General features: G+C 37.6%; 1 protein-coding gene and 1 long non-coding RNA gene across 2 annotated transcripts in view; one reads left to right on the plus strand and one right to left on the minus strand.

Annotated features, from left to right (window-relative positions):
• Positions 1-94: 94 nt before the first annotated feature.
• LOC141469307 (uncharacterized) lies at positions 95-18,143 on the plus strand. The gene is made up of 3 exons (XR_012463459.1): positions 95-304; positions 7,633-7,760; positions 16,342-18,143. It is a non-coding gene; the product is annotated as an uncharacterized lncRNA (long non-coding RNA).
• Positions 11,141-27,971, minus strand: part of INTU (inturned planar cell polarity protein) — a 45,393-nt gene continuing 28,562 nt past the window's right edge. Inside the window, exons 6-16 of the mRNA XM_074154780.1 lie at positions 27,365-27,454; positions 26,751-26,828; positions 25,425-25,614; positions 22,987-23,040; positions 21,572-21,634; positions 20,347-20,568; positions 19,387-19,809; positions 18,755-18,852; positions 17,954-18,143; positions 14,033-14,187; positions 11,141-12,028 (exon numbers count right to left, since the gene is read on the minus strand). Of these exons, the coding sequence (XP_074010881.1) occupies positions 11,917-12,028; positions 14,033-14,187; positions 17,954-18,143; positions 18,755-18,852; positions 19,387-19,809; positions 20,347-20,568; positions 21,572-21,634; positions 22,987-23,040; positions 25,425-25,614; positions 26,751-26,828; positions 27,365-27,454 (1,675 nt within the window). The 3' untranslated portion in view covers positions 11,141-11,916. The remainder of the gene's footprint in view (positions 12,029-14,032; positions 14,188-17,953; positions 18,144-18,754; positions 18,853-19,386; positions 19,810-20,346; positions 20,569-21,571; positions 21,635-22,986; positions 23,041-25,424; positions 25,615-26,750; positions 26,829-27,364; positions 27,455-27,971) is intronic.

Consider the following 27,971-nt stretch of genomic DNA (forward strand, 5'->3'; position numbering starts at 1 on the left):
TGGGGTGGGGAGTGGCGTTAGCGAGAACGTCATGACGTTTAGCCTAACGTCAGAGCGGCGGCGGGCCACGCCCGCACCCTCCCTTAAAGGAGCCGGCGGGGAAAAGCGCAATGTAAAAGTTGGTTGCAACAGAGCGTGGTTTGATGTCATTATAGCAATCTAGGGCAATTAGGCCAATTAACACGCTTGTCCTCGAGTATGTCTGGAAACCCCAGCCTCTCTCCCGCAGGTACCCCGCTGGTTGGGGGTGTCACTCTGGGCGTGGAGGACGGGAACTCTGACAGAGACAGGCGGGAAAAGCCCCGTAAGTTTTTATTTATTTATTTATTTATTTGCTTCTAAAAATGACACCTCCGTTTCGCGCAGCAGCGTGACGTCTGCCTGACGCAGGGCGTGACGCCGGGCTGCGCAGGTGTGCTCACAGTGGAAATAGGGGGGAAACCACTCCGGCACCCACCAGGGGCCTGGAGTGACCCCGCGTTTGTCACTGTCTCCACGGGGAATCTCCTGGTGAAGACACGGCAGAGGCCGTTTCCCTCCAAAAACGTCCCGAGGCCAGAGGAGCCATGGTTCCGCAGAGTTACATGTAACACAGCTACTATTCATTAGCATAAACAATTAGCTGCCCCACTTTCTTTGCTGGTATCAGGATGGGGCACGCAGAGCAGGTCCCAGCCCCCAGCCGTAGCCAGGGAGACACATCCCAGCTCCGCTCCCCGTCACAAAACCAGTTCTGGGTGACTCAGGGTGTCGCACATCTCCCTTCCGCCGCCCCGCCCGGGGCTCCCTCCCGGCTGAGCAGAACCGCCCCCCCGCCCCGGGACGGGGACATTACGCGAAGGCTCCTGTGGAGCCGGGCACCACCACTGAGCCAGGGCCCGGAGAAGTTGCACAACCTCACAGCGCGGGGACAAGCCACCACCGCAGAAGGACGTCGCGTCTCCAGGCTCACATCCCCGTGCTGCCGCCGCTGTGTCGTTTCTGGCAGTGGGGAGCGCAGGCGGGTGTCCACATTCGCGATAGCCACAAGAAACTGCCAGTGTTTGCCATTGGCTTTGTCAAGAGTAAGACGGAGGTGAGATGGTAAGTGGGATAAGCCAAACTCTTCCAGGTTTTCCATAAAAGTCTTGTTTGCGTGCTTCAGTGTCACGCTGATGGCACGCTCTGCCAGCACGAACAACACGCAGCCAGGTCAGATGAGCCACAAACTTGCCTGGGCACATCCCCCCCCATCGCCTGCTGGCACTGCAGACATCTCGGAACTGCTGTTGTCCAAGTCTTTCCAGTTCTTGGCCTGTGGATCGCATCCATTTTTTAGCAGCTGAAAAAATATTTATCATAGAATGGTTTGGGTTGGAAGGGACCTTAAAGATCATTGAGTTCCAACCCCCCTGCCATGGGCAGGGACACCTCCCACCAGACCAGGTTGCTCAAAGCCCCATCCAGCCTGGCCTTGAACACCTCCAGGGATGGGGCATCCACAGCTTCTCTGGGCAACCTGTTCCAGTGTCTCATCACTCTCTAGTGAAAAATTCCTTCCTGATATCTAATCTAAATCTCCCCTCTTCCAGTTTGTAGCCGTGGCCCCTCAGCCCACCACTGTAGTACTGTTTGTACCAACTCAAGGAGCTGAGCATTTTGTGTGGAACTTAACAGTTGTGGAGAAACGTTAGGGATGCTGCTAGCCTTAATTTCTTTGAAACCAAACATTTAAATAAAGGTCTCCTAACTGCTTCCTTGAGTCCCTCAGTTACCAATATTCTACAAGGTTTGGTTTTTTTATTCCCTTTCCCTATTGAAAGTTATTACCTCAGAAATAAGAGTCTCCTCACTTATGTACGCTGTAAGTTTTATCCTCGATACTGAGAAGAATCCTCACCCATTTCAAATTTCCTCAAGAAATAAGTGTATTAAGTGTTCTAAGTGGCAAGGTGCTTGGGTCTCTGCGTTTTGGGGCTATGCTTTGGCTTAAAATGCTGCCAGCCAGACTAGAGTCTTCCCAAGGCAGTTTGAGGGATGGGACAGAGAGTAGAGCAGTTGCTGTATTTCTTAATGCCAATTAGGAAAAAAACAAGTGTAAACTCCTTTGTTGTCTTGATTTGTGCTTTGAAATACCACGAAGACACATCAACAGCTAGAAACAGGTTTTCCTTTTACTGTGGTTTGTGTAGAAGCTGTAGCAGGCTGATAACGTACACATACTTACAGTGGGCTCTGCTGACGGGCTTGGGAAGCTGCTCTTACCAAAATGTTTTCAGGAACATGCTGTAACTTAAGATGTGCAGCATTTAGTATGAATAAAACAGAAACTTGGAGAATTTTAAACAAGAGGCAAGTATTTTCTTGGATTCATTTCTTGAATGAAACGTAAATGGTACTTTTTAATTCCCCGAAAATGAATTATTTCATTTAGTACATACTTAGTCACAAAAACATCCAAATAATTTCTTAAAAGTATTGTTTGTATAACAGTTAAACTAAAAATAGGCTATGCAAACAATGAGAGTTCTGTCATCAACACTGTTCAAACAAAATAGGTGTTCACTCACTATTTTAATCAGATCCTGAACTCTCTGAAACATTGAGATCAAAAATGTCCTTAATTTTGTCATAAGGAACTAGCCTAAGGCTCCTCCTCTTCCACAGAGGATGTTGGAGAATGTTCCATGGAAGAAAGCATTAAATCTCTTGCTCATACATTTTCATAAAGCAGCCAACGGTTCCTTTATATTGACGTTCAGTCTCCCCTCTCTGACCATGAAATAACACACAGATCATCATTGCACTGCAAAATTTATCTTTCTTTAGTAAAGAACACCAAAGAACTTTTTCCTAATGTTTCACTTACTGCAAAGAAGTGATCTTTCAACTAATAAATATTTAGCTGATGTAATGCTCTGTTAGCTTGTTCCAAAAGCTAAATTTAGAAAGGCTGTGATCCTTCTGATGCTTCCTTTAAGCTTTACTGGGCAAGTAGAAGGCTTAGGAATTAAATGAGGTCACTCCCTTCCTAAGGGTGCTCTGAATTTTTTCAATGCTATTAAAACTTCCACAGCTTTTTTTTTTTTTTTTTCTTCCTCAGTACCACTGGAATATTTTTATAGCAAGTAGATTTCAGTTCATTAGTGATCAATAGTCCTCTAAAAAATGTTAAGGTCTTGACTAGCACAATAATGTAAAGACATAGAAAGGCTAAGAAGGAGCACAGTCCAGTTTTCATCTAGCCCACCTTCTTTCTGAGTGTTAACTTGCTTGACAAATGAAAACAAAGCAAAAATAAGGACTTGTTAGTTAGATACCTCAGCAGCATGTTCACTAAAACTTGCTTCAAGTGCTTACAGATGAAGGAAATGAAGGATGACAGTCAGCGAATGCTCATGTGCACGTGTAGTACCATTTCTGTACAACTCAAGAGCTGAAGTACTGAACCCTCCCATCAGCTTTTTCCAAGTGGAGTACGGCTGAAAATCATGCCAGCTCCTTGAAGGTTTGAAAACGTCAACAGTGGAGTAGATACAGCCCAGAGGAACGTTCAGAATCTGAAGACAGTGAAATCATATTTAGTTTGAAAGGAAGAAGTCAGTAGTGTTAATGGTGTTTGCCCACTGTGAGCTTCAAGGATTTCTGTTATTTAGGACAGGTTCCCAGAGGTATGCAGGCATTACCTAAGAATCTAAGTATCCTGTGGGATTTTTTGAAAGCACCCAAGCAAGTTCTATGCCAACATTTATTCTGATTTTCTTTTGACTTTCTGGAATACCAAGAGAAAAGGATACCCTTGAAATAAAACGTAGAGACACTTCTTTGGAATTAACAATTTCTTTTAACATTAACGATTAACTCCTTTCTGTTGTCAGCTGGCAAAACTTCCTCAGGGACGCAGGGAGCAAGGTCCTGATTTTTCAAGAGCATTTTTGTGGCTTTTTATTTCGTGTTTGAGGATGATCTTCATAGCAAGATTTTATATTATTATGTGTGCTTCAAATGCTACCGAACTACCTAGTAAAATTACCTAATAGCTAACACCAAGATCCAACATTAATTGCTAATTATACACTATCATACCTGTCACACGCTGAGAAATAATTCTCAGCTGGTACTGAGCTTTGAAGATTACTGATTCTACCTCACACCCCAGGAACAGCTGTGTACCACAAAGGCTATTTTTCTTACTGCATTAACTGGGCTAATAAAGGGTATGGATTCTACCCACAAACCTGTCTTACTCCAAATATCTGGCTTCTGAGTGGGAAAAAGAAAACAGATCCTGTTTTTCTACTAAAATCTCTCGCCAAGATGTGAACTTTTACCAGGCTCCCACAATGCTATTATTTCATTTTTCTTCTTGTCTTTCTGGAGATGTTTCCACTTCTCTTCCCCCCCCCCGCCCCAAATAGAAGCTCGCCTGCTTCAATTAGCACATCAAACTTCAAAAATCTACTAAGTCATTTTCAGAAAACGACTGCAAGCTAGACCGTACCTGCATCATCATGCCTCTCCTGACATCGTCAGAAGGGTTAGACAGCATTCCTGAGAACGTTGTCACAATTTGAGCAACAAAAAAGGAAAGAATGAATGGAGTTTGCTTTGTATTTGGAAATAATCCCCGCAAAATAAAACACAAATGGAGACCTCTACAAATTCTGTAAAATGTATGTCAAATGCCGCAGAGAGCAAGTATAATTTTGATCATTTCTGTAGTTAATCCTACTGTAAAATTACTTTGCTCTTCAGTAATATCCTCAATTGAGCACAAATAGCTGAAAGACAAAAGCTGTAACTAACACCCTCATTAGTTCATAATAAATATTTAAAATACCACGATAAAGATTTAAAACATGCATTTTTGTTTGTAAAAGCTACCTTAATGGTGTCATAATATCTAAAAGAGGAGGCTCGGTATACAACGATTCCCTGTACTGAAATAGCAAATCCCTGGTACAGGCCAGGAAGTCCGTCCATCTTTGCAATTTGAGTAATACAGTCACCAAGTCCATGAAACTGTTACTAAGCAGCACCTAATAGAAAATAAATTTATGGACATTGTTATGCTTTACAGAAGCCCTTCTCTTTATTACAAACTACTCTGCGTGACTGAAACATTTAACATGATCAAAATTATATGAAAAACATAGTAGATCGTTGTTTCCTCCACTTACGAATGAAGCATAGAGAAGAAATTGAGACACAAGGATGGGTGAAGGCAGTTTTTTCAGATAGTGATACCCCTTGCTGAAATACTTCAAGGTCATATAACTTCCATTCCAATTTTGTCCTCATTCAGCGCAATGCTTAGGTATGAATTCTCTTACACTCTCTGAAAATAATTTTTTCTACGTAATACCACCCTTCCACTTCCTCCCCACACATTCATACTCAAACATATCAGAAGTGTTACTCGTTTCAGCTTTTCCCCATAATGGAACACTAACCACAAGCTGTGACAAAGTTAAAAAATCCACTTCTTCTATCTGTAGATTCTTCATCTGTTTCCACATTCCACAAGTAACTACACCCAAACTCTTAGGATTCTCTATAGGTGAAAACACAGCAAGCAATAAACCCATCTTTGAAGGAAGAACTTCAAACTGTACACCTTGTTATACTGAGGTCTGTTGACGTAAACGGCATCACAGGTACATCTTGTGTAGTAAATACAGACCATGTACATATACCCAAAATCACTTTTTATTTATCTGACACATAGATAATAGCCTGTCGTCTTTAACAGAAGCTCCTTGGCACTTTACAATTTAAAGGTTTGAGTAATATTTTTTTTTTTTTTTAAAGAGAATCCTGCTAAGAGAAAACTAATGCACGTCACCATATTGTCTTCCCCATTTCCTGTCCTGCACAAAACATGTAAGAAAGCATCCAAAGTCCCTGAGCTTCATATGCTGCTTTGTTAAATACTGTATTTCTGAAGAAATTAATCTTGAGTGCTATTCATGGAATGTTTCTAAAATTTGAGTCACAAGCTCATACACATGTAAGCCATCTGGAAACACTTCTAGGAGACGGAAAGGAGATTTGAAGAACTATAAACACTGCATTGTTTGCATCATGCACATTTTACTTTTTCCACTTTAAGAAAAGAAAGAAAACAGCAACCTTAAACTCTTTACATACAAAATGACTTTAATTAAAAAAGGACTGCTTAAGAATTTGCATGCAATACAAAGAGATTAATCAAACTTTAGTGACTGACAGCATTCTTCCTGATCAGCACCACCAGAAAAGCCTGTGGCAAGGAAAGTTTCTGGCACTGCGGTAAAAAACTGTCAGCAAGAGAAAGCACAGAACATTGGATTTTTGTTTAAATTATCAAAACCTAACCAAAGAAATCCTAAAACAGATAACCTGAGGCAGACACAAATAAAGCAGATTTTCCAGCTATTTCCACATGAAACAAATTAGATATGAAGAACTTATGTTCCATTCTACTGATACGAATGAATTTTATGTAATTTGTCAAATGCCAATATCAACATTTCACGTTCCAAGGCCGAGATTTCTTGTAATTACTTCCATGGGTGTAGACCTCTGTGTCTTTCAAGAATCCATCCAAGTTAAGGGACTTTTCCCAAGTACACAGAATTGCAAGGTAAGGCAGCATAGCCCAAATGTTTAATTGCCTTCTTGAGCTGTAACCTAAAACTGATCCTTTTCTGGTGCATTGTACAAAACGAAGTTCTTAAAATGCTTTAACTATTCATGTGTATGCTTCTAGCTTTACATGTAGCAAGAAATCAGTTTCCAATACGAAGTAGCAGTAATATGCACTTTCCTATCTGTAAGGTCTTTCTGACACTTAGATACTAATAATTATTGAGGAAATAATGTGAAAAAAATTAAAATGAGAGACTTCTGCTTGACAGACATAGCCAAAGAACTTCACACATTAAAATAAAAGCAGCTGTAATTTCACGTGAGTGAAATTATGAACATAAAGGTTTTTAAGACTAAAGTACGGGTTAATGCAGTCTTAATTGTGAAAATGTAATTGGCCCAGAAACATAGGCTTCTGAGTCCAAGATTATTAAGATCCACCCTAATATTTGCGTTAGTTAACTCCAAAATAATTACGTCCCGAACAAAACTGTGAAAATTCTGACAAGTTATAAGCAGTTATTTACATGCACCTCACAAAGTTACTACTCATTAAAGATCAAACACCAGATTTCATTACCTTCAACAATAAGCTACAGAGTAAGCCATGTTCACCATTCCTCTTGTTATAAAATAAGCTTATTCCAAAATCTTATCAATATGCCACCACTAATTGCCAGCCATGCTGAGAGAAAGAATTGCACAGCTCTTGGCTGGATCTTGTTTATTAAACAGAACTAATATGGAAGACATAATTTACCTGTTTTCTTTTATCCAGTTTGGACATGAAAATCTGTTTGCATTTGTCCTTCAAAGCAAAGTTTAGAGCCTGCATTGGGAAATAACGTATAACATTTGCCAAATTGGCATGCCAAAAGCTGAAAAATCCTACAGAAAAAGAAATGGATCTTTAAAATAACATTTCCAAAGTTTATACTACATCAAATATATAATACAATATTCCTTCTATTGTTTCTACTCTGGTATGAGCTGTAACAAAGGCCAAAAATGTTGCTTTTGCAGGTCCTTTATTTTCAAGAATTTGGTATTGAAAATCTGGATTTATTCTGACACTTACCAACAGATGTATGCATTTGGTGTTAGCAAAAGAAAATCTAAAACTGCAAGACATCAGTAAAGCTGAGAAACAGGTAAGATTTTCAACTTCCTCACTTCATACATTTCTGAGACAAGGGATACATATGTAAAATGCAGTCCGGAACCTGCAGAATAGAAGAGTATTTCACAGGACTGTGTATAAATTGTTTCCCTGAAGTAGCCTGCCTATGCATTTTCCCTTCCATAGGGGGTGCTCACGCTCCATATTAAAGCAATGATGACTGGCTTACACAGGTATCAGAAACTTGGTACTGCTTTTGTCATTATATTCTTCTTCTAAATTAAAGAAAGGATCCCTTTGATAAATGCCTAAGAAGCTAAATGGAGCTCAGGGCGGTAGTGCAGGAGAAAATCTTATGTGGGTCATCCTCTTAATTCAGACTTCTTAATTTTCTTGTGTTACCATGGACGAAGGCAAAGACTCCTTAAGGCAGAAAGCTCAAAATTATGGTTTTGTTTCTTATTTTGATCCTGTTTTCCTATACATTAACATGAGGATGACAAATAAATGCTGCATTTATAGAACTATCACAAATAAAATTTACGGGTATTTTATGCTGTCCACAAATACCAATGAGCATGACTTCACTACTACCAAATAACCAAAAAAAAAATGCTGTGGGGACGTACCCAGCAGCCACCCCCTCCTCACCACCTCCTCTGCCGCTGCCCGTACTCCTCTGAACGCCCACGATGGAGCCTCCATCGTTTCTAAAAGCTTTTGTTTTTACAAGGTGCAAGACAGTGAGGGGAAGGTGCGGGGACAAGGGAGCAGCCCAGGGGCCCTACCTTGCTCCCTGGGGACATGCACAAAGCAGTCCAGTGTGCCCAGATCTGCTCGGAGGAGGCCGGCACCTGCAGCAACAGCTTCACCCTCTCGAGGGGCTCCACCACCCTCTTGAAGTTGGCGGCTGCCATGCCGCCAGCCAGCAGGCCTTCCCTGAAGGAGACAGGGGGTCATAGAGGGCCTTGCCCAGTGGGGCCGACATGGCACGCAGCACCACTCTGGCCATCTCCTCCTCCTCCTGAAAAACGGCCGGAGGGCACCAAACTGGCTTTTTCCTCAAAAGTCGATGGTCCGGGGGTACCCAGGAGCTGAGTGCCACCTCTGTCCCCGACCGTTACTGGTTGTGAGGGACGGCCGGGCCCGGAAATGGCACCATTAGCTTGATCCCTTCCAGGGAGCGCCACCCTCCCTGAGCTGCTTCCAGAGATCTCCAGAACTTACCAGAAGCTTGTCAGCTGTGGGAACCCACCCCTCTCTCCTGAGCAGTAACTAGAGAAAACACCCAGGTAACAAAGGCTAGTTGTTGATCATATTGAGTTATGAGTTAATAAACATTACCTATGGCAAGTAAATGAATTTTAGTCATGTCATTTATACCCATTCCATTGCAGGTCAAAAATACCAATTCCTTCTAGATTGCTGATAGCATTTTTTTTTTTTTTAATTGATTTCCATCCCCTACATCTCTTGACCTTATGATTAACAAGGGCATGAAGCACTGTTCAGTCAAAATGTTGTAATTGTTGATGTTTTTAAAAGCTCTTTTGTTTCTTGTATTCCCTTCATATTAGTAATTTTAACCCTGGTACTCCATTATGTAGTACACCACATTGCTTTGCTCAGTTTTTGTAAGTAGTAATTTAAAGGCAAAAGAAATTAATTTATTTTGAGCCTTAGCACTACCACTTTAACTCCTTACTAGTTTTACCATATCTATTCCTTTTAACATTAATTCTATACGCTGATTCACACCTATGATCTTCCTGAAAATTACAAAGCTACAAGACTTGTGTCAAAGATACCTGATAAAAATCTGTGTTCTGTAGGAAATGAAATCCTGTCATCCTTCAGGGCTCTTTTTAAACATACTCTTAAAAATCAGCCAAATAGTCTCTGCTCAGTTGACAAAGTAACCAATAAAAATCCCCTTAAGTGTAGTATCAACACTATTAATGCAAATTTCGCAACGTTTTGTTGCTGAACTACACTGCCTGGAGTATAAAATGTTTACCATACTCAGATACCTATAATTCTGTTTAAGGTACGGTTTCTTGTGAAGGAGCAAGCCAATCTAACAGCTGATCGGTACTGAAGGAGTCCCACCTTCCTTCACTTCTTTTTTCCACACACATCTGCACATTCAAACCGTTTCTTCTGCCAGGACTCAGTTGTCTGTTGACTCAACTGAGTTTAACCCACTACACCGGCAGCAGAGTAACCTAGGTCTGACTAAACATAAGGATCTAGATGGAAGTTAGCTGTCCTCTTTGTACAGCATTCAAATAGCTTCTTTTTTAGCATTCAAACCATATAGCCCAGCCTTCGAAAGACTGAAACAAGACAAACATCAGCGAAATTACCTGTTTCCATACAGATGCACGCTTATGTGCGTGCATACACACACACATACACAGGTTCTGTGAAAGCTGTTAAACCTGCGAAAAGCAGTGCAGCAAAAAACGCTTGCTTTTCTGTTCCTTCCATCCAACGAAATCTCATATTCACACCCCACATATCTTAGACTTCTAAAAGGTGATGTTCAGATGTCATCCACACTATTGCATACTTTTATTTTTCAGAGTAAATCTCACACCACTTCATTTACAGATGGGGAACAAATCTAAAGCACTATCGATATAACTCAGTTTTTCTGTGTCTCAAACCGAAACACTATTTCCCATCTTCTAGGAACTGTAAATTCTGGAGAAGGCTGATTAACCAAGTCTTCAATCATATGCTTAAACTTCAGGCCTAAGACTTCTACTGCTCGGAATTAAAGCAACCGTTGAGTGATTCAAGACAAGCTGTGAATCACTCTGTGAAAGTGGGCAGTTACATGCATTTGATTGACTAGTTTAGAACGACTATAAACAATGTAATTTACTAGCAAAAACAAGATCTAAAGTTTTGATCATGACAGCCTACAGAACCAAATTTACTTTCCTGAATACTTAAACTTTTTGATCCCAGTGTTTAAAAAGCAACTTTAGTCATGCATTTTATGAAAAGCACTCCTGAAAAGCAAACAGAAACAGGAGAAATGAAAAAATGCACCGTTGACATGGAACATGATGAAATGCTATGCAGATGACCTGATCTAAACATGCTGGCTGTAGGTAAAAAGAGCCCCCAATATCTTACATTTAAACTTTAGTAAAAAAAGCTGCAGGAGCAGCTGGTTTGTAGATTACAAACATTTTAACAGTTTATAGGAAAGATGAATTTTGTAGAAGAATTCCGATTTTGCAAACATCTTGCCTTCTCTTGCCTTATATGGATGTAACTTAACATTTTTGTGTAATATCCATCTGTAAATTGTAGAAGACTTAGCAAAACAAGTATTTTTTTTAAATAAAAGAGAAAATACGTTAAGTAAAAAAATAGAATAACACTTTACCGGTCTTTGACAAATATACATTTTTTTTATTATGAAATTATGAAAGCAATATAAAATTAGCTGGGTCCATGCATCGGTCTTAAAACCATCACCCCTCTTTCCCCCCCATCTTCTTCTGTGCCTTCAATATTGTGTTTTAACAAATGTAAGTAGTATTTATAGTTAAAACTCACGAAGTCAAGTAAAATATCAACCATACTACAGTGCTCAAGTGTGCAGGGGACCATACTCGCAAAAATGATAAACCATTAGTTTTGTGTAGCTAAGTGCCATGAACTGGCTAAAAGATTTTTTTTTCTGTTTTAATACAATGTTACTGAAAACATGCACTATTTTTCCTGCCCTTAGAGGTGCAAAATTTTAATTAATTGGAAAACTTTTTTTTTCCCCCTCCATCACCAATTGCCAGATATTCAGAGAGTACGTTGAGGATATCAACTTATCATTTTACTTTGTATATTATACACTAAACAGCAGTGAATGTACAAATTATGTGATGTTTTCATATCATGAAGTTATGACCAGGATAAGTAATTTGACAATACCTAAAAATAAGAGCTTTGTTTCTTTGAAATCTTTGTAAGTATCCAATGATGAGGTCATTAGAGAATACTCACTGAAGTTTTTACCTGCGTCATTACCACAAGGTAGATTTATTTTTTAAAAAGTATTTCAAAGATATGCCATGGGTGAGCACCACAATTGAGTTCATTTCTCTTTATATTGAAGTACTTTAAAGAGATGAAACCACCCCACAGGGTGGCTGAATGTTCAGGAAGCCCTTCTATGTAGCTAAGCCGAAGGACAGTTTAAAGGCCAGTTCAACAGCAGCGTCTGTGACTGAGTCATGGAAACAGACATAACACTCCTGAGGTTTTGGATGTAGTATGAGTCTCCTGGAACAAAAAGAAAAGAAAGAAAAAAAAGAAAATTATCATAGGTGTTAGCTTTTTCTCCTCAACCGTTTGGTATGTCCTGGTTGTACTCTGAGGTTTCAGTAAAATGTTAAAAACTGTGGTGTAAGCTAGCAAATTTCTGTGGCTCTCCTGCATTATTTTACTTCTTTCAATACATTAGATTTTTAAATCAAGTTATATTCTCTGCTCAGTTTTCTCAAGACTGTATATGGAAAAAATTATTCAGGTTTTCAGGCTCTATTTGCATGGTACTGGTGTGTTTTGCAGTGATCCAAGTTTCCAGGCTACAAGCTGCAATCAAGGTACTTGGGAGCAAGCCCCAGTATTCACGTAATTACTACTTTTTAAACTTAATACATCTGGGTAGGTACATTCCCACAGGTCAATCTAATAAGCTCTTTTAGGGAAAGAGCTAAAATAGGAAAGCTGTTAAAAACCTGGCATAACTGTGTGCAGCATTGTAGCATAGCATACAGTTCTGCAAATACTAATGCAAATACTACTCTGATTTAACATGTTTTTTGAGAATGCGGAGACTGAAAAAATGATTTTTAGAAGATATCAACAGCAGCATAAACATTTTAAAAATGTTTAAACTAAAGGTTTAAATTTTACCAACCCCAAGGATAGCACACAAACTGCTATTATGTACATTCATGGTAGGAAACAACTGTGTTTCTTTTTTCTCTTTAAACATCTGACTTGGAAGGCAAACAGTTGAACAAAATCTCTTAGAGAATTTCTACATTATTATTCCTGGCCAATAGAATTACCTGTGGATGACGTTTCCTCTCACTGTATCACAAAAGAAGTTCTTATGTCATATTCAGAAATGCATTTTGCTGTTTTCTGGCTTTCCTATCTGCACAATAGTTGAACTAGTCAATAACTGTAACTTAATGAATTAGTCAAGCATAATCATTTATCTTTCTTTCACCTCCTGCCTATACTGAATTTATTTTTCATATGGTGAAAGCATAGTTTCCATTTAACTGGGCCTACGCATTTTTCTTTCTGTTGATCTAGTAGGAATACCAAATACAGAAGATGAATGTAGAAAAGAAGGAAACATCCTGTTGACTGACTGCTCCTAATAGGACTGTCTGCTTACTGCAGCTAAAATGCAGACAGCACAAATATAGTGGATGGAGGAAAGAATAACGTGTGAGAAGCAGTGGTTACAGAATGGGGCTTACTGGCCTGGACTTAAAAAATTACAAGATTTTATATGTTCTGAATTGTGAAGAAATGACACATACTACTTTTTCCTAACCCCTAATTTTAATTACTTCACAAAATGTATTAATATTTAACGCCTGGGGCAGTATGGGGCAGTTCTGTCATGCAAATAAGACCTAGCTATGTAGCAATAACTATAGGCATCATTAAGGAAATTACTAAAATTAAGTTTAAATAATAACACAAATCACAATCCATTTGCAATGGTAACGGCAGAACTTTGAGAGCAAACTAAGGAAAGAAAACTCCCCTTTCAAAAATATCTCAAATGGACTGGTAGGTTGATTTTATCTTCCCAATGAAAAAAAAAAACAACCACCCCCAAACAACCCTCAGCTACAATCGTTCACCTTACTTCCTTGTAGCACTGAACCAGCACTACGCATAGAGGCAAGACAAGTGGGACGGAAAGAGCAGAAAGAGTGTGAGGAGCACAAAAGAAGTGCGAGAAAGGGTATTGTGAGTATGGTTACAGCACTTCAGGCAGCACTGCAAGGGGTGCCATCTCTGTGGTGTTAACGTGCTGGGCACGGTGCTCACCTGAGTTAACACGCCTGGGTTTTACAGCAGGTGGAACATCACACCAGTGCAGCCTCCCAGATCCCAAATCAAACCCCTCCCTCAAGTCAGTCAGCTCAAGTATTTCTGTCATGCGCTACAGTTAAATTTATTCTTAAAGAGTATAGCGGCATATTCAAAATGGAGAACGTTGGGAGAAATAAATTCATTCATCTTTAAACTCACCCCACAACCCAGTAATTCATTGTTGGTGGTGGTTTCTTCTGATCAGTCCAGTTATCAGGAGAGCACTCAAACAAAACTCCATGTTCTGTTACCAGTTCTGGGTCCTCAGCCACTTTACTAAATTCTGAAGTCCCACTGCCTCCTTTTTGCTTTTTCTGTAAAACGTTTGGTGAAACATTAACACAGAAGGAATTGCTTTTACATAAACACTAGCAAATGCAAGCATGTGATTTCTTCAGGAATCTCTGATGAATGATATTGCTGTCAAAAAAGCCAGACTTACAAGATCTAACTTGCTTACATAATTTTTTTTCTCTACAGTTGTGTTACTTAGGCATGAACAGGCTTTTCCATTGTTGTACAACTTAGAGGTAGACACATGTTCCCTTTTTTGATGTGTGTCCCCCCCCAGCTGAATACTATTTATTTCTCTAATAAGACATCTGAGATAATGCAGCTTCTTTAAACAAGTGGGTTACAACAGCTAAAGTTCTCATCTTTCTTTCTCTGTGTGCCTCCCTAATTAAGAACCGTGATAGTAAAAGCCTATTGAATAAACTTGGCCAGGCAGGAATTTCTTTTTGTAAATAAACAGCTGAAGCACTTTGCTCAGAGCATTTTCTTGCTCCTACTCAATACGAGTGCATAAGATGTACAGAAAATAAAGACATTTTTGTGTTTTGTTGAGATTTTAGGGCTATGTTTCTAAAAGCTCCAGGTGTTTCCAGTTGAACTCCTGGTACCTGTTTGATGAGAATCAAATTGTATGAACAAAATCTACTTTTCTCTCTGTGCTCTGCCTTGGTGCTCAACAGTCCTGGAAGTCCAATAAAGCCATGGTATTTTTCACCAGCAATGCAAGGGGAAAAAGACCAGAATGGACATGGAGTTAAACACAAGAGGAATTTTGAAAGGGTTTGTTACTAGTTTAATTTTTCTCCCGTTGAAACCAAAGGAAATTTAGTACTCTCTTGAAAAGGCCAATGTAATATCGGGGGGGAAAAAAAAAAAAGCTTTAAATAGTTTGCTTTTTTGTTTGGGTTTTTTTTAAGCATGAGAAGTGAGATGAGATTATGGAAACAGGAGTAGAAATCCCCTTGAAACAAATCTGTCTTAAGAGAGTTGTGAAGCCAGGGCATCTCTGGATCTGCCAATGAAATTAATGTTCCAGTGACAAGATATGAGGAGGTGAAAGAAAAGGTTTTGTTGAAAAAAAAATTTCACAGAAATTCTGTCTGCCATACGCAGAAGCATAAAACACATCTTTCAATCTGCCTACAATACTGAAGATGCAGGGGCTGAAGGTCTGGAAGAAAAAAAGGGGGTCACAGTATCACAAGTATCTTCATTTCAAAAATGGTAGAAGAAACAGTGAAATGGACCTTAGCATTTGAAAAAAAACAAAACCAACCACCAACTAATATTTGCCTGAGAAAATGTCTTTTAAATTTCCCAAAATGTGCTTTGGATTAAATTCATAAAGCATTTTCTAAATTAATACTAGTTCATAGAGTGGAAGAAACGTCACAGAGATGACTTCATCCTTTCTATCTCTTTCCTTACTACACAAATTTTTTCAAACCCTGTTCTTGCTAATACTGCTACTGAAAAAAACTTAAGGAATATGTTAGTACTCAGTTTAATGGTATTCCCCACTAAAAAATGGGGTCGTTATTATGAAATTTCCAAGCTGACATTTGTTTATATTTTAGCACATCTTATACTATGCTATTCATACTGAAAATACTCAAGAAAAAATATGTACCAAGAGGGGACATTTGATAGAACTATGAGGGTCTGTACTCCCATATACATTAAAACTTCTTTCCTTCTGATTTTATTTAAGAGTAAGAAAATACTAGGAGGATGATGAAGAAAATAAGGTCAGGGCTGCTTATTACATACAACGACACATATTGTAGGGTTTAAAACTACAGAGTTTCTGTACACGTTTAGAAGTTAAATTGTGCATTTTAAGTTACCAAAAAGTGACGCAAAATTAATGATTGATCAGTTCACAATAATTCTGCGTTATTGGTGCAATTCTCTGAATCCTAAACCATAACAATATTTAGTTAATGTCAAAGAATAGGCAGTATAATAGTACATTTCTGTAGTTGATTTTTTTTGTTGTGCACTGTGAACAAGGAAAACTTCTATTCATTCCTTTACATTTTCCTCATGCCATAAAACAACCTACCAATTTCAGCATTAATTGTTGAAGCCAACATGCAAAAACTACCCCAAATTTCTCTAAAAGAGAAACTTTGTTCTGCAGCACATATTCATCAATTATTTCTGATTTTCAGAGCAGAATGAACCCAGCTGCTGCCTAGTGTACTCACGTCTGAAGAAGCCAGAAAATCATGTGCTGAGGTAGCGATGGCCAAAACAGAAGTTTTGACTTTCAACCATGAGTTTTTCACTTTTTATGAGCTACACCTAATGGTTGAATAGTTCTTTATTTATTTTTTTTTGTGTCTGAACTATACACTGTCGATTTAAGAGTTGTAACCAAAGGCAATTTGATGATAAGGAATGTTTGTGTATTCTCTCTGCTTGTTTTTGGGTTTCTGCATCTCCCTACAGAAGTGCCCAAAGTACATGACTGATTGCCAAAGTCCTAGTCCTCAGTGTCATATGAAGTTGATAGAACAATCCACCAAATTAGCCTATTTTTCTAGTAGTTAAAAATTCCTCAATCATTTAACAAGGCACAGTGGTCTAACCAGAAGTGACTTCTCCAGTAACTTCAAGAAAATATTAAGAAAAATTATACTGCTGTTTGCAAACTGCATTCATTCAATTTGTACTGTTACTTCCCATTTCTCATTTAATTCACTTGAATTGTCACTTTTAGGATCTAAAAAATGCAACTCGGACATTATTCCACTTACTTTCAGCAAAATAAAGTGTGCATTGAACACAAAATGTCTAATCAGAACAGAGTATCTCATAAATTTATTCTTATACCTATTGTTATATTTCTGCATTTCTACTACCATCTTTCTCCAGAGGGATCATTTGGAATAAACAGAAATTTTTAACCAAACACGAAGCGGTACAGTTGCTGACATCAGATCTGTCCATTTTTAAGTCTAATCTAAATACCAAGCGCACACATAAAACTCTGGCAGCGGGGATCGGGCTTCAGCCCAAATCTAGAGCAAGGCTGGAACTGGAGTCTTTGTAAAGGAAAGCAGCCTTACCTATTCTGGCATCCCACCTAATTTAAAATCCAAGAGAGCTGGCAGCGTAATTAAGAAAAATCAATTATTACAGCCAGTCTTATTCTACACAAGATATCCATGTAAACAAACAGTTACAGACATCAGTGGATGGCAAACGTATAAACACTCTTGGGTAGCATAGAGAGCAAAGACACTAAGAGTGAACAACCCTGTCTCTGTCAGAGACCCTCTTCAGGTCTCTGTTCGGACACGCTGACAGCACAGTGAGGGGAGACCGCACTGTTACTGCTCATCTGAACCATTTTCTGTGAAAAGAGAGGGTCTAAATTTCCTTTTGCTGCCAATCTGAAATCCCCTCCCAGCGTTCAAATGGCTAACCCTCCCCCCCTTTTTCCTACTTACTGTTCTTGGACCCAGAGCGTGATGCTTTTTGCTAAGTTACAAACAAGAGTCCTAAAATGAAATAGAGTAAGAAAATCCTATGCTAGAGACATGGAGTATCTATTTTGAGGGCATTTTTTGGTGGGAGAGTGAGCAATAATTGTGTGCGTACTTGGTTGGACAGTCAGAGAAAGAACCTCCCATAACAGTAAAAATATCAAGAGCTTTAAAAACAACCACACGTGCAAATACACCTGGCTAGTGAACTATTTAAATAATGAAGTGAAAACAATCTTGAAATACTGAGTGGAGAATATAAATAGAAAAACAGAAAACAAAGCTTCCATACTTCTTTCCTCATGGACTGCTGAAAAACAGAACGAATTGAAAGACAGCATCGATAGAAATTCTCAATTAACTGAGGGTGGATGGAGCCACCGAGCTGTGCTACTTCTTTGTGAGTTGGAGTAATAAAGATTCCTTGCATCGTTTCCAAAGATAGATAGTGGAAGAGGGTATTCTCAGGACCAGATGTCAACCTTCAAAAAATAGGAGAATTCATTTAATATTCAAGTAACTTTGAAATAAATTTCAGTTAAACAACATGTACTTTTATTTCTTAAGACAGATTTTTTTTTTTCTGGTAACTACAATAGAGTATAAAAATGGATACTGACACTCAAAAGGTTTCTATTTCTACACCAAGGAAATCCTGCTAATTTGCACTTACGTTCTCAAAAATTCTCACCAAAAAGAGAAAAGCTTTCTTTAGAGCTGAAACAAAACACCAGATCAGACTGTGTTGTCCCAAGGAACGAGTGGTAACTGGGAAGATTGTGGCTTCTTTGTCCTTTGTACAGCTACTTAGATACCAGGGAGGCACAAGGTTTATGTGTGGTCCAAAAACTCTTTTATTTGAACTTTCAAGGTCATGTATACGTGGGACATCTGCATACATTCTGCTGACGTATTCTTGAGACACAGTTGTCTTTTCTAACTAAGCTCTCCATTTAAGAGCTACACTTTTGAGAATCCTTGCATAGCAAAGTTTTGGTTAAAATGAAATTATGCAGAAGCTTCTGTGTATATTCAAAAACGATCCAAGTAAGGCCTTAAAAATGAAATGCTGAATAAAAAAATAATTTCTTACTTGATAGCATTAAGAAGTTCTGTATCTTTCTCTGAGAGGTTCTTTTTGAGGTTTCCTGAATGAAATGGATTTGGCAGAGTATGTTTTTTTCTAGTGGTCTGAAAAACAAGCAGATAAATGAACTAACAGAGAAAAACACAGCTAACAAGAGAACAGAATCAAATCAAGAAATCACCTACTTAGAAGAAAATAACGTAGCCTTTTTCAAAAGTCCCAAATAGTTCCATCAACTTAGATAAATCTATTTTGTAAGTGTAATTAAAACTAAAATGGGTTAGAAGCAGTTGTACAACTGTGCAGCAATATGTTCTGGTGACTTATGTTTACACCATTATTATTTTGGGGATATTCTCCAATTACCGCTGCTGATTCCAACACAGCTGTGCCCACTTTAATCATTGGGAAAAACCCAAATATTTACAAAATGATAAAATAAAAAAATCTGATGGCTCTGAGGCTGACGCAAAGCTTCCCAAAGCAACGGAAGTATTTTCTACTGAATTCAGGGGATCTTAGATTTATTCTTTTATCGCCTGCTTTTTTTGAAAAGAAAATTACTTGAGTGAGTTTTTAAAAGAATTGCCACCTCCCCCAAGCCCACCAGAACCTTATCTTTGTCTTTGTTCTCAGACCTGATCCACTAGAGATTGTGGATTACTGCTTTCATCTTCTGCAGGACCTTCATTACCCCGGTCAGGTCCTCCACTGTTTCTCGTAGGGCTCAGCTTACGGGTCATTACAGAAGAGTCACCAAACAGGGTCCTTTTGCTTGCTGGAGTAGTCACGGATTTGGAAGTATTTTGTAGCTTACTTAGGATGGGTGAGGTGGTCAAGCTCTCCAGTTTGTCACGTGTTGCAGAAAGGAACCAGTCAGCACAAGATAAAGGTGGAATGGAAGGAGAATCTAGCCGTTCCTCTATGCTGGCATCTATTCCTTCCAGTTGAAGTATAGTGGCTTTGACCTGATCTACATATATACAGTCTGGTCCTGGATTCCCAACAGCTTGTGATGCACAGCCTCCTGCCTCGAGCAGGACACACAGCATAAAGTGTCTCTGTAAACATGGAGGTAGCAACATTAGCCTTTGGTTTAATATACAGTACATACTGTATTACATTTGTATCTTATCTCATACTTAAGCCAAATACAGCGCTGTATTCAACACTCCTTCCTCATTTCCAGAGGAGTTACTTATTTTTTTCCTAATCAAATCATGTCCAATGTGATCTGTTAATATGTTACTTAAGTTAATCAAGCTATCATTTACATACTCATTAGTTGTTTGCTTTAAAAAAAATCCACATTTAAAACACCCCCACATTTCTGAAATGAGTTGTCTGAAAATACAAGAACATGAAAAGTAGAAACATCTTCAATTTAAGTGAAAAGGCATCAAAATAATGAGAATTTATACTTAAACTTGCAAGCCTTAAAAATGTATAAAAATGCTACTCTGAGAAATTTTATCCCATCAAACAGCTATAATATGAATATTTTGTAATATTACTAAATAAAACACATGAAAAGTGTTAATCTTGCCGAGCAATAGACACAGCATCAGAGAATGGGCATACTGCAACTATTAACTTACCAAGCCAACTATCAGTAAGAAGTATCTTGCTTCAGGTTCCCTGTATCCTGTGAAACTCGAAATTTCACATGGCTGGATATGATGATGTGGAAATACTTCCCTCCATATCACTAACTGACCAATCTTCTGTTCTGCTGCCAAGGGTAACAGACAATAGTGCCGACAATATAAACCTATATCAATAAGATCTTCCTTTGGCAAGTGATTACCAATCAAGTAACCCTTAATTAAACACAGAAAAGGAAGTATATTCAGTAAGAAATACAACACCGCCACTTATCACTTAAGAGTACTTTTCATCTAGAGATATCCATGCTCTGCATGCATTGAGATTGTAAACTTTCTGGCCAGAGACTGTCTTTTTGGTATAAAGCTGTACAACAGATAACATTGAGCTTTTGCACCACATTTGAAGGATCAAAATGCTGAAATATAAGCAAATAAAACATCAGCATATATGTAAGTTATCAAAGGGGAGCTGGGAAATGCGTGGCTTTAACACCTTGCAAAAGAGCTACAGAGTTAGGGTGCTTTAATTCTCATTTAATTCTCTCTCCAGTGAAAGCTCAGTATTTTTGCAATTAATAAAACTTCCAAAGATACGTAGTACAACAGTGTTTCTAGCACTAAGGGCATTATGACTAAAGCCCCGTCACGGTAGATACTGTGCAGTTCCATTTGTGCTAACAGTTTAGGCTTATAATACTACCAGCATAAAGAACATTCGCACGATAAAACCCTTAAAATTAAGTTTCCTTAAAACAAAGGCTGTTATCTTCCTCTTTATAATGTTAAATACACTGTCTACCTTTAATATAAATAAATTTACAAATGAGGCCAAAGTGAAAAAAGCTGTCAATCCAATTTCTAAAGTCTTGGATTTAAAGACAGAGCACCTGTTATCTTTATCAAAAAAATGGCAATGAACAAAAAAATTCCTATTTGAATATTATACAGCCTCATTTGAATTGACTTATTACTTTCTTATTACTGTCCCCAATCCTTGGATTATATGCTGCAGAATTCTCTAAGACAGTTTCAAACAAGTATTTTGCTCTTACTGATCTTACGGTGTTTGACTTTTAGGTCTGTTACTAGAAATACATGTTTAAAGCAATCATACAACTTTTTCATATTTCTGAGTTTCTGAAAAGCGTTACTCCATGACCGAGTTAGGTCTCCAGATGAATTTTCCTACCCTTTAGGCCTTAGTCACTAATACTACCTTGTAGAAGAGACAAGATCCCATAATCATATATAATCTTCTCATGTCGTAATAATCTTCAGACTGTGGAAAAAAAAAGCATGGTACAATTTTTAATTCAGAAGTTTTATTTACCAAATGCAAGTCAATTAATTCCAGTCAATCTTATTTAATACTTTCATTTTTGACCACTTCTTGTTATCAGTATGGCAGTTAATACTGAGCAGTTGCGTGAAATACCAAGTTTTTATTGATTTTCCTGTTACTACAATTTTCTCTAACAATTTTCAGCTAAAAATAATAGATTTCTGATTTAGTTATCTGTCCATAAACTGTATTTGTTAGGATATGCTAATTCTCAGAGCTCTTAACAGCAAAGTAGCTGAAGCATAACTATCGACACCAGAGGCCATCCTAGAGTAAAACTTCCACGTCAAAGCATTTTTTTTCCAGTATTTGACATTTTACCCAAAATGTACCCATTCTTTGATCTTTTAATCTGGATGCTCAGAGCTCTCAGATTAGTAACACTATCTTTAGGTGGATATAGTGTATTTTAAACTAAGTGGGTGAAATCAATTTCTGTGCAATAAACTGCAACTTATAAACACTGCTTTCTGTAAATAATCATCCAGATTGTTTAGTACAGTGATTCTTTTTTTTTTTTCTTTTGCAAGATAGACTACATGTGTGCCTACCTTGTATTTTAGGTTTTAAGAATCATTAAGTCTTTTGTAATTAAGAGTATTTGTGTCCCAAATTATTATGCTAAATATGTGATCAAACAAGTTCTCTTTATGCTCAACTACAACATACCTATAATGCAAATAATTTAAAATAACTGTTCTGGAACACGAGTATAAGAAAGTTCAGATTAAAAACATTAGAAAGTAAAACTGAAATTTCAATGTATTTGCACTTCACTGTCCTATACAGCACAGGAAAGAGCACGCATAGCAAGTGATACTTAAGAAAATTACTACCTTCTCCTTTAACAGTATTAAAACTATGCTTAACATTTAACTGCTTTCTGTAAACTGGAAAATTAAGTTCTTAGTGCTTCATAGACGTTTTCAGGTTTATTCACAATTGCTTGGGAAGGAGACAGTTATCTATATGAAAAATATAACAATCAGCTATATTAAAATGAGAGTGTCCTTGTAGACATCCCATGGAATTAAATCATGGGTTTTCCGTGACTAGTCCTATAGGATTATAATACGGTAATAGTGTTAACCATGGAGAGAAATTCAGGACAAACAGAATGGGTAAAATTGAGCTATCTTAAAGCAAGAACAATACAGTATAACTGCTTTGACTCCCACTTGATTAAAAAAAGTGGATGAGTTTGGAATTAGTCCTTTTTTAAACTACTGAATATCACACCAAGGCAAACAGATACTGTGCAGTGCAAATAAGAAAAATAAAATGTTTACCAGCTCTGCAAAGTCAGCTGCTTCCAGATCACTCAGTGCTGTGTCAATTTCCATCTGAAATATTTAAGTGGTCCATTTTAACAGAGATTTCCAACATACTAACTTACAATAATAGGACAGTTCGCTCTATCTCGCTAGTCTCGGAAGATTAGGATTCACAAGTACAAAGCAAATGGATAAAACTTTGCACATACTTTTCAGTAGTAATATCAAATATCAAGAACACCTCAATTTGTCAGATTAAAGAAAAATCCCTCTTAATTGCTGTGTATTTCCCTCTTCTTTGAAACTGTAAAATTTCTCTGCTTGTGTGCCTGCTGAACCCACTGTTTGGTATAAAGGAGATGTCACTCTTACTCTCAGCATGCTTTAAAACATGAGGTCTAGAGACTACCCCTTGAAGGCTGGAGACAGCTCTGAAATCTGGCAAGCTATTGTATCCAACCGAGTTATTAGAAAAAAATCTTTTTCATAATGGATTTAGTTTTTGTCTCTATGGAAATTGCCAAAACTTTCTCACACATTATCTTTGTTCCACTGAAACCGCTTTAAGCTTGCTTATTTCTCTAACTACAAGAGCTGTTGGTTAATGTAAGTTTTACTAAAAGGACTTTCCTTTAAAGAACATGGTACTTGGCAGTGACGTTCATGACATAAATGTGCTACTTAATGAAAAGAACCTAAAAACCATCATTACAAACTTCTTGGGCTGTATTAAGAGGCTGTCTCTAATTGAAATACAGCCAGTTTTTCCAACAGAGAAATGTCAGCAAGGCTGTTTGCAGTTGACAACCAACCAGTCTCTCTCCGCTTTTCTCCAGTTAAAATTTAAATGGCTTTCTGTCCAACAAAGAATTGACATTTTTAGTTTTATAATCCTTAAAGAATATAAAGATCTTCACCAGAATTTAACTGGAAATTTCATATTCTGCAACAAGAAAATTTTTCTGGAAAATGGGGATGATCCCAGACAATTTTGGAAAGCAATGTCTATATCACAAGTATTAACAAGTCTTTTTTTAAAAATAAATCCCTTTAAAACCTGCAATTTTACAAGAACAAAACAACCTGAAAGCTAAACTACAGAACAGTCTCCCTACAGAAACTTGAGAGAAAAGAAAAAAGCATGGAGGAAAAAAAATAAAAATTAATCACCAAATAGCATAAGGAAAAAGAAAAATGTCGTTTCCTGAATAGGAAAAAAATATGTGACAATTAGAAGTGCACTAAGTAGTGTTTCAAATATATATTAGGCTGCTGACTGACCATATTCTACAACTTCGTGTTGCATAAATGTTTTATTCCCTTCCATTATGGAGCATGTTGTCTGCCAACTACTGTACAACACAGCTAAGACTTGCTTATCTGTGCCGAACCAAACTATGCCGGAACTCTGTTACAGAATCTGCCACCCAGAAAGGCAAAGTTTATCTAGTTGCAATCCCTGTTGCCAACTTCATTTTGCATAATTCAAACTGAATTCTGTTTTCATTTTTTGTAATTCAAATGCATATGTAATTCCAAATCATACCATAAATTTCTGAATAAATGAAATACGTGCTGGTCTGAGAACTCTACTGCTGAAATCTCCTTGGGATTGTTCTCTCTTGTACAAAAATTGCCACAATTGTTTCAGATTGGAGAAATACCACCTTTTTGTATTTTGGCCTAATAACATCAGTTCTACAGTACATATGAAAAACTACTTCAGAGAAGACTTGGCAGGGATTATGCATCACACGTATATAAAATCTATTATTTTTATTTAAGAATATTACCTTATTAATAATTATCCTAATGATCCCAATTTTAACTTAAGTCATTAAAATGAAGTTTAAGACTGAAAGCTGTAATGCTATTTACTGTGATCTAGCTTTTGTCTTACTAAAACGTAAGGCACAACTTGATTTCTAATTGGGAGGTAACCAGACACAGTGAAATGGTGCAGAAAAGCTGGTGTCAAACCAATAATGTATGGGTATTTATTTTGATTCTGCAACAGCCATTTATAACTTTTCTAAATTGCAAATTATGCATGGGCTTCTGGAATAATATTTTCTACCTGGAAAAATACTTAAATGGTCAAAATCAAACATAAAACTACATACTCGGGGCGGCTTTCTTTGCTGCATATGCTAGTTGTTAGAGGCATGTGTGAGTGTATATATGTATTTTAAATAAAGTTTAATTCTTTTGTCATTATGTTCTCCTCCTAAATAACTCTAAAATCACCAAACTACACTCATAACAGCAATTTGTTTCTTGGGGGAATGACTGTGTAGTTCCAAACTTAAATAAAGGATCCTGTAGGTAAATGGGTGGTCTGGGATGAGCAAAACCCTTAACGTAAATCGCACACTAATAGCAGAAGGTACCAGCGTCCGTTTTCTGGCCTTTTAGGTGCCAGTTTTTCTAGAGAGATCTGAAAATGAAATTACCTTGACTTCCTGAGGCAACGTTAGCCAGCGCAGGCCTGGGAGATTGTCTAAGAATGAGGCACTGCAGGTATCATAGTGTTGAGCACTGGGGCTGGCGTTTGACTTGAGTCTTGCAGGCTGAAGCGCACGCTGGAAGAACAGGTTGAAAAAATGATCCAGGCGAGAAACATTTTCCACCTGGCAAAAAGCACTGAACAAACATGAACTGCAAGTTAGAATAACATTGAGAAACTTGTAGCTTGTTTATATAACCCTCTGTGCTAAAGAAGTGTCTTTAAAGCATGACACTACATTTGGATATTTTTTTTTAACATTAATTTTTAATATGGAAAACCCCACTAGGCTAATATCTATGCAGTACTTACAAACAAAGAAAAAACTGCCTTGCTGAAAGCAGTATAGTATTATAGTAGATGGATGTCCGAGAGCAACTTAAGAGAACACAATGAGCAGCTTCATCCTTTTGGAAATGGAGATTATTCTTTTTCTTTTAGTAATTTGTTTATTTCTGGTGCGTTAAAGTTCTTATTTCCTTCAGAGGACACACAAAAAAGCATTCTACTATTCCAAATGGTCTCCATTACATCTATCAAAATCGAGTACTCTACACCTCACATTCAAAACTAAGCTTCTTCTGAGATGCATTTAAACAATTGCAGGTATTAGAAGTAAAAGCTTCTCCTTGTCATGAAGTGACAAAAAAAATCATCATAAGAAAAAGATAAGGCCTGACACTACGCGAGATTGCTCTTTCTAGAAACTTCAACACAGAAAAATGAATACAAATACGATGTTTTTTTCTATGGCATACACACTTTAAAGCCTGAATTGAATGCAAGCATATGAATAGCCTACCTTAGCATTTTTATTTAGGTTACAGTCAGACTGAAAATTTTCTGGGTGATTTCCAAATGCAGAGAAAGACAGTCACTCTGCCAAATAAAGTTGAGAAGTCTGGAATGTTTACTTTATTAAAAATATAACACTGATTCATATGTCCGTTTTACAGACAGTGCTTTAACACAAAGGATAACATTTGCAGAGTGCTGCTGACATCCACAGTGACTTAAGATTATGTGAATGATTTAATCTAATCAAGGACAAAACTATCTGAAGTAACAAAGACTGTTTAAAAAGAGTCTTACTAGTGTTAAGACTGAAACAAAAAGGCAAGAAGAACAGAATCCTGTCTTATTGTGCAAGTATAAAAGAACATGCAAAGAAATTCCACGTAAGCATTAAAAATGAATGCTACTAGTTGTCTTTTTCAGTGAGCATCAATGAAACATTAGTGACTGAAAAGAAAATACTTTTGAAAGAACTGACCTGTCTAAAGAACTGTACATAAATTTCAAGGTCCTGACAACATCTTCAATCATGTTCCTCAGCTGAGAAAGTGGCACACTAAAAAATAAAATTCAAATGCATCTTTACTATGAATAAGCACAGGCATCTTCTGAAGATATGTGTTCTTAAGTAGTGACATATTGCATATATTACTGCATGAGATATTTCCTTTGAGTGACTGGCTCATGATGACAGAGTCAGTAATAAAGCTCGGGGGGTGGGGGAAGTCCTCCTAGAACACATAAATATGTAAGTATTACTACTGTTATTCAGTAGTTTCTCATCAGGACTTGACTTATCAAACACTGAAAATTACTGTTTTATAGCCTACATGTATTTCTGAGATCTGAGGAGACCTTGCTCCATTTAGAGGAAATGAAAAAGAAGCTGTAATGAGATATATATATAAAAGATGTGAACAAAGACAATCAAAAAAGTGGAATCACAGGTACAGAAACTAGTTAGAATAAAAAAAGAGTACATTCTAAGCCTTCGCTTTCTCACTTTTTTGACAGAAGATTACAATTTGAGGACAGAGAATAGGAAACGAAATAAAATTAAAAGAGAAACAAAACATTTTATTTGAAACTCACTTTTCTTCAGGAAGGCCAATTACAAGCAACTTGTCAGATTCTTTCCAGTAAACAACTTGAACCAGTTTTCCACATAAGAAAAGGGAGGAACTAGAAAATTCAAGTACTTCTGTTAACACTACAATGTTATAAAAGACCACCATTATAAGCCAGAATGATTTACATGTATTTTATATGCAAAGTCTTATGCTTATATATAATCAGATGCATGCAACTGGGCTAGGTAATCATATTAATTATTACAGAACTCCAAGACTCTGCTTTCTATTCCGAACAGATCACACCAATAGTAAGAATGCTCTCAAGTATACAAATATAAAGGGCGAACAACTGCTACTGAAGCAGCACAGTCATCTTCCGAATTATTCAGATGCTCTTTAAAGATCTTCCTGGTACATATCTGCCTAGCTTTAAACACAGCCAACTTAGAAAAAGAATGCCATTTCAGATCATAGTGAGGTAACAGGAGGTACTAATGAAGGTTCTGAACATAGTAGTCACTCATGAAATCATTTAAAAAGACCCCCCACATGTTTTGAAAACAAGCCCAAGAGGTATTTGAATGTATTACCTCAGTGATAAACATAAGCTTGAACTCATGCTACCT

This window comes from Numenius arquata, chromosome 10 (genome assembly GCF_964106895.1).
Source record: "Numenius arquata chromosome 10, bNumArq3.hap1.1, whole genome shotgun sequence".
NCBI lineage: Eukaryota > Metazoa > Chordata > Aves > Charadriiformes > Scolopacidae > Numenius > Numenius arquata.